The sequence below is a fragment of the Sander lucioperca genome, chromosome 11 (assembly GCF_008315115.2).
Source record: "Sander lucioperca isolate FBNREF2018 chromosome 11, SLUC_FBN_1.2, whole genome shotgun sequence".
Lineage (NCBI taxonomy): Eukaryota > Metazoa > Chordata > Actinopteri > Perciformes > Percidae > Sander > Sander lucioperca.
Genome location: NC_050183.1, coordinates 26,394,760 through 26,402,554, shown reverse-complemented (window position 1 = coordinate 26,402,554; position 7,795 = coordinate 26,394,760). Strand labels below are relative to the sequence as shown.

The window sequence follows — 7,795 nt, the reverse complement described above, 5'->3', positions numbered from 1 at the left end:
TGTTCCCCTGAGCCCTTCACTTTTCCTAATGCATCTGCATAAGACATGTTCTCTCCAGCTCTAATCTTTTCCACTTCCACAGCTGTTATATGATACCCACACCCCCTGAAAGAAGTTATATGGTTACCACCACAATTGCAACACTTTGTTTCCACAACCTGGCATTGTGCAAAGTCATGGTCCCCCCCCCCACACTTTCCACATCTCCTATTCCCTCTACGTGCAGCTGCCACATGCCCAAACCGTTGACACTTGTAGCATCGCAATGGAGGATGTCTGTACTCTCTCACTGGGAAACTCATATACCCCATGTCTACTCGTGGTGGTATGGTTTCTTGCTTAAAGGTAAGCAACACAGCTGTGCCCTCTTTTTTAAACCTACGGGCAGACTCAATCTCAGCTCCCTGTAAATGTTTTAACCATGGCACTCTCAGTAATGTCAGAGTTAATGTATATTACTCCCTTAACATCTCTACCCGCAGGAACAAAGCATTCAATTGGCCTGTTAATGAGATGGCAGACTTTCATAGCATTTGTTTTTTGGCCTTCTGTTTTACAGAAAATACAGAATATTACCATTTCTCAACATTCTCACATTAAGTACACTTCCCATTTTATCCTTTATTTCATAAAAGAACAAGTGATTTTTGGTGACATTGATGACACAACAGCTCACCTCTCACCTGGAGAGACTTTTGCTGTGGAAGAATGTTCCTGCAGCACTGCTATGCCTCACATTCACACTCGGGAGCTGTTGACTACAGTCCATTTTGTCCCGTTGGCTATTGAGCAGCTTCATTAGTCGAGAACACCTTGTCAATCAGAGGGAGGTGAGTTTTACTCCCACACCTTCATATCATCAGGCGTCTCTCACATTTTTCTGGGACTTTACAGTTCCCAATAAGGAATGCAAAACAGAAGACACCAATAACAACTCACTCAAGTGCATACTGTAGATGGATGCGCACGCGCACACACGAGCTGCCCCCTCTTTTTTTTTTGTGTGTGTTTTCTTGCGGTCTTATGCTGCGTTCCAGGCAACCCGTAACTCGTGTTTTCACAACCTTCTACCCGTGAAAGTGCCCTGGAACGGCCGTCAAACCCGTAACTTACTACCCGTGAACTGGTACCAGATCGTTGTACTCCCAGTTACAGTTTTGACGCCACACACACAAACAACAATGGCGACCCCTTTTGATGCTACAGATGCCGGTGATTAACGGTGAGAAATAGAAATAAATAAACATAAATAGGCAACGTAAAGTAATTCCACACATTGTAATCAAAACAATACACATACGATTGTGTACTACTACAGGTTATGTTTATTAAATTAAGCCCAAAATATGTCGCCGACTAGAAATCGCTAGTATCAGCTAGTGCTAGCTAACGTCAACGGTAGGTAGCCGCTAACGCTAGCTAGAAGGGTTTGTTGTGACTTTGCCTGGGACCCTACCAAGTCGTGAGTCGTGACTTGAAGTCGTAACTTACGGGCTAAAAATTGTGTCTGGAACGCAGTTGTAAATCTGTTGTGTGATGTGTTCCCCCTTGGTGTTTCTATTGAATGTTAATATGACAAAAAAAAAAAAAAAAAGTAGTACAATAAATAATGTTTTTTGCACTTGACACTAAGAAAAGTACTACAATAAAGTATAAAAAAACAACCTCACAACACAAAAGGTATAAATGCTTTTCTATGCCTCGGATATGACTCATATTTGCTAATATAAAGTTCATGACAAAGCTGTGCTGCCAGGGCCTGGTTGAACAGCACATAAAGAACAACAAGCCACCAGGTAAGAGACAGGCCTCCGAAAACCAAGCTCAGTGAGACGTAGATCAGTAGCTCTGCGAGGTAATGTGGGCATGACACCAGCTCGAACCAGCCTCCCTCTGGCACTCTGTGAGCCAACGTTTCCACTCTCCCTGAAAGACACAAAAGACAACAAACAGAAAACACATCAGTCTGCATGGAACTGATAGACAAGTGGTTTACCTTACTATTCAATTGGTTATGTATGTGCTATGTTAAAGCTGCACTATATATTTATATGGATTACATGACTATGTGTAGCAAAAAACACCTATCGAATCTAATAATTATGGTCAATTGGTAAATAATCAGCAGTATTTCAGTATACAGTTGTGCTCATAAGTTTACATACCCATGCTAAAGTTGACTAAAAAGAGGAATAAAAAAAAAACATCTTTTGGAAATTGATCTTAATGCCTTAATTAAAAAAATTAGGAAAAATCCAACCTTTAAGGACACCAATTTTCTTTGTGAATTAATAATGTATCGTAAATAAATAAATGTTCTTCCTTAAAATACAGGGGGCATAAGTCAGTACACCCCTATGTTAAATTCCCATAGAGGCAGGCAGATTTTTATTTTTAAAGGCTAGTTATTTCATGGATCCAGGATACTATGCATCCTGATAAAGTTCCCTTGGCCCCCACATCATCACATACCCTTCACCATACCTAGAGATTGGCATGGGGTACTTTCCATAAAATCATCTCTCAATGCAAATCAAACCAGCTATTAGGCTAACTGAAATAAAACCATGCCAATCTCTAGGTATGGTGAAGGGTATGTGATGATGTGGGGCTATTTTAATTCCAAAAACCAAGGGAACTTTATCAGGATGCAAAGTATCTTGGATCCATGAAATAACTGGCCTTTAAAAATAAAAATCTGCCTGCCTCTATGGGAATTTAACATAGGGGTGTACTTATTTATGCCCCCTGTATTTTAAGGGAGAACATTTATTTATTTACGATACATTATTCATTCACAAAGAAAATTGGTGTCCTTAAAGGTTGGATTTTTCCTCATTTTTTTAAATTAAGGCATTAAGATCAATTTCCAAAAGATGGTTTTTTATTCCTCTTTTTAGTCAACTTTAACATGGATATGTAAACTTATGAGCACAACTGTACATAATTTGTAGTAAAAGACCCAAAACACCCAGAAACAGCATACCTGACTTTCCAGTGCGAAGCCTGGCCAGCAGGACAGTGGATTGATGCTGCATGAGTGAGGCTCCAATGAAAAGTGCGATTCCAGCAAAGTGAAACCAGTTCAGCTGAGAGAAGAGAGTTCCAGTCCCTAAAAAGAACATCACAAACATCAATACCACATAGGAGAACCAGCGAACAGCAGATGTAGAGAGAAGTGATTTCAGTTCAACCTTTTCCAAGACGATCCGAACAGAGCACCGTCAACCCCAATACGATGTAATAGCACACGCCGAACACATACTGCACCAAATGTATGGCTCCATCAGAGAAGACACTGACAAACAGGCACTCCATCAGCCTCCGGAGGGAGTGGACGCAGAGCAGCAGTTGCACCAGCAGAGTAGACAGCTGTGGGACTAAAGACAGTATGATTACCAGAAGTTGGGCAGTTAACCCTCCTGTTGTCCTCAGGTCATATTTGACCCGTTTTCAACATGTCTATATCAGAAATATGGGTTTTTCTTCAACCAAATTACCGAAAAATAACAAGGATGGTTGCCTACAACGCTCTTCGCAAGTACAATTAATGATCACTGCTTTCATTGAATTTTGAGTGTTTTATTTTTTGTTTTATTCATTTGAAAAAAAATTTAAACAGTTTAAAAAGTATACTGACTAAACTTAACTATTAAACTTAATTATCCATCAACATACGTTCCTCTAAAATTAGTCAAAATAATTCATAATTTCTGCTTTTTTTAATTAAAAAATTAGGTATAATTTTATATACACAAGGTTTATTGACCATTCATTCCAAAAATAAGTGTAAAACTAAAGTGTTTAAGTTGGTGTTATTGGTAGTGAAAAGATTTGTCAAACGACAAAAAAACCCGTCAAAAACATTGAAAAACGTGACAAAGAAAAGGGACATAAATGTCAGAAAAAGTGTCAAAGTCATAGAAAAAAGTGTTAATTTTCTATTTTTGACCCGAGAGGACATCGTTGGCGGGAAGACAACACAAGGGTTACCGTATTTTCCGGACTATAAGTCGCTCCGGAGTATAAGTCGCATCAGTCAAAAAATGCGCCACGAAGAGGAAAAAAACATATATAAGTTGCACTGGACTATAAGTCGCATTTATTTAGAAATTTATTTCACAAAATCCAAGATCAAGAACCCGGCAGCATGTTGTTCAAGCACCCATCTGTGGACTCGTTCCTCCAGCTCTGGCCATCTTGCTTTCAGCCCGTGATTAGCTTTCTTTGTTTTCTTCATTGCAGTAAGAGTAACCTCCGTTTTCGGCTGCATATTTAACTACCTGTAGTTTGTAATCTGCAGAACAGGATTTTCTTTTTGGGGGCATTTTGTTTGTGTTCAGTCTTTCTCAGTTGTCTTTAAGTTAATGTTTCAGTTCATTTGATCAGGGGTACAGGAGCAGCATAGTTGTCACAAGCCTAGAGCGCCCTCTCGCGGCTGTAGATGGTAATGTTACTCCTTGGTTCATGTCAATCAGTATGAATTACCATTTAACAACATGTTCAATGATATATAAGTCGCACCTGACTATAAGTCGCAGGACCAGCCAAACTATGAAAAAAAGTACGATTTATAGTCCGGAAAATACGGTAAGCATAAAAGTGTGCATTTTGCGAAAAAAGCAACATATTTGGCACAGATTATATTTTATATGTTGTAAAAAGATATAGATATTGATGCACTGGAAATTTTGCCCATGAGGGCCATGGCAACCATATTCTAGAATGGCTGCCAAATAGGTACTTTAGTAACATAGTTTTTTTTCGACTCTTGCCAAGGCGTGTTTGAGCTGATTAGATCAGATGTTCTAAGACTACAGATTAGGGGTGTAAATCTTCACTGGTCTCACGATTCAATCACGATGCGTCACCTCCTCAATATTATTATATATTGCTACACATGGTTTTCATCAACACATTCAAGCAGTCAGATATATGAACACCCCTTTTGTAGTATCTGCTGTTAAAAAAAAAGACTCTTCCTGAATGTGCAGCGACCGGAAAATCAACAAGTAATATCAGTAGGCAATAATCGATTATGGTCTGTGACCGCCTCGATGCAGAATCGTCAAGGTCCGCATCGCAATGCATCGATGCAATGATTCATTTCGACAACCCTACTACAGACATGCTTCCTTCCCTCTTTTTTTTTCAAGGATGCTTTCTTTCTTCTATGTAATGTAACATGTAAAATAACGAGTTACGTTGCATACATTTGTTACAATTATTAGTAAAGGTACTATTTTCTTACAAGACATAGTAATGCAGTTATACTGTATGTCTCCAGGCAGCCATGAGGAGGCTGATAGTAGGATGTTACTCCATGTTTTACATGCTGCACCTCACGGCCATCAGATATTGATTTGTACTGTTGATTCAGATGTTGTTCCAGCTGTTTCTGTGGTGCAAAGTCTTAAAGAAGGTACTGAGCCTTGGCTTGCGTTCGGAACACGCAAACATTTCAGACACCTTGCAGCACATGGTAATCCAAAGGGCCTTGGATTTGAAAGGCCCTTCAGGGGCTACATTTGCAGCACCCCCATATCCATATCTTTTCATAACATAGAAACCTACACCTGTTCCAAATGTGTTGCTTTTATCGCAACATACACAATTGTTTAAAACAATTGTGTATTTTGCTTTTTTTGTGCACTTGACCACTGTAAGTTTCAGTACAATGTCAACTACTACGTATGTCAGGGAAGCATTTGGCAGACCTGTTCAAGTAGGAGATGATTTGTTTGAAGTCTGAACTTAAAAATAAAATGCGGCACTGGCATATCATTTATATTCTCCTCCAAGTGACATAATTTACCTATTTTTCAGGGGTGAATGTCTGCCTACATTTGTAAAATGATACACTTATGGTAGAATCAAATGTTGTTTGTCTTGTGTATAGCCTTATCTGCAACACATGAGTGTAATAACATAAAGGTTGTACAGGAGAGATACTTGGATTTCTCTTCAGTAAAATTAAAGTGTATATATACAGTATATCAACGGGAAAATATGTATACATCGGTATCGGCCAAAATTAGTTTGACAATATTGGCATATCGAATATCGGCCAAAATCCAATATCGTGCATCCCTAATTGGTTTGGATATTTCAAACTAGCTGCCCCGTTACAGTACCAGTGTAGAGCTGGGCAATAAATCAATATTTTATCGATATCGTGATATGAGACTAGATATCGTCTTAGATTTTGGATATCGTAATATCGTAATATGGCATAAGTGGTGTCTTTTTCTGATGTTAAAGGCTGCATTACAGTAAAGTGATGTCATTTTCTGAACTTACCAGACTGTTCTAGCTGTTCTATTATTTGCCTTTACCCACTTAGTCATTATGTCAACATTACTGATGATTATTTATCACAAATCTCATTGTGTAACTATTTTGTGAAAGCACCAAAAGTCAACACTACAATATCGTTGCGGTATCGATATCGAGGTATTTGGTCAAAAATATTGTGATATTTGATTTTCTCCATATCGCCCAGCTATACCAGTGTGAATCAAACAGGATAACACAAGCTTTAAAAAGAGCCTACCTTGACTGTCAGTGCTGGGAACACCTGTCAAAAAGTCTAATACCCCAGTCAGCAATAATGGGTATGACTGATGCTGAAATATAGAGATCAGGTAGAAGGCCAGAAGAAGACCATTCCAGCCAACAGAAATGGCATAGAAATGCCAGAACCACCTGAACAGAGAGAAAAGTAGCTGCAGTTATGATTGGTGTGTGTGTGTGTGTGTGTGTGTGTGTGTGTGCAACTAAATAAGCATCGACACAGTCAAGTTTTACATGAACCCCTAGAATTTCAGTTAAATATATTACACATTTTGTTAATTATACACACCATTTATAAATTCATTATATTACAGTTTATCACGTTTGTCTACGTGTTTTCCTAAATGACCGTTACCTTTTTGGGACGTCAAATGCACGCAGCCAGTCGTCTCTTTTGAGTTTTTGTTTGGTTTTTCCGTACCGAATAAGATCCTGAAATAACATGTAAACACGATATGTTTCATATTTTCTCGGCAGGTGTAATGAGATTTTGTGAGCACAGAAAGCTAGAAGGAAAAACAAAGCCAGAAAAGACCATAAAACATCGGCAAAGCTGAAGGCATAGCTAACTGAGTCCCAAGTCATTTTCAAGATTGTGGACATTGTTTTGTGCGACGCAGAATAGAGACCGTCGGGAAACGGTCACAATAGTTCCGGGTGAAATTGATGCCAGGAAATGCCAGGTAATTATTTCATCGTAATAAGTTAGTTACATGCAAGGTAGTGAAATATGTAATTCCATGGCTACTTATCTAACAAAAGTTATTGTCCATGTGCCATAATGACCATACAGTCTGGTCAATGTCTCTCAAAACGTGCATCAGTTTGTAGTAAATGTAGTAATGCAGTAGTGTAATAGTATTCATATTGTGGCTGCAGCCAATGATTATGCAACTAACGATTATTTTCGTTGTCAAATTATCGGTTAATAAAATGTAAAAAAAAAAAAAAAAAAAAAAACAGTAAGAAATGCCAATATCTGACCCAGCCCAAGTGGACATATTTAAACTGTTTATTTTGTCCAACCAAAAATCTAATATCAAAAAAGAAAAGCAGCATTTTTTTTACATTTAAGAAGCTGGAATAAGCTTAATAAATGACTTTAACGATTATTTGATTGTCAAAATAGCTGCTGGTTAATTTTTTGTCAATCAGATATCCAACTTATCACTTTATCAACTTATCATTTCAGCTCTAATTAAGATTCTTTACTAATGTAAAA

General features: G+C 38.2%; 1 protein-coding gene across 2 annotated transcripts; it reads right to left on the bottom strand.

Moving 5' to 3' along the window:
* Nucleotides 1–606: 606 nt before the first annotated feature.
* On the bottom strand, nt 607–7,224 carry srd5a3 (steroid 5 alpha-reductase 3). 2 transcript variants are annotated; one of them, XM_036007589.1, is made up of 6 exons: nt 6,929–7,224; nt 6,554–6,705; nt 3,195–3,380; nt 2,987–3,112; nt 1,663–1,926; nt 607–934 (listed from the first exon to the last, which is right to left on the bottom strand). In XM_036007589.1, the coding sequence occupies exons 1-5, from the start codon at nt 7,174–7,176 to the stop codon at nt 1,667–1,669; spliced, it is 972 nt and encodes a 323-aa protein (XP_035863482.1). In that variant the 5' UTR covers nt 7,177–7,224; the 3' UTR covers nt 607–934; nt 1,663–1,666. The 2 variants fall into 2 exon arrangements, with proteins under 2 accessions (XP_035863482.1, XP_031167527.1); XM_031311667.2 differs by having other exon boundaries at nt 1,666–1,926; nt 6,929–7,223.
* Nucleotides 7,225–7,795: the final 571 nt, after the last annotated feature.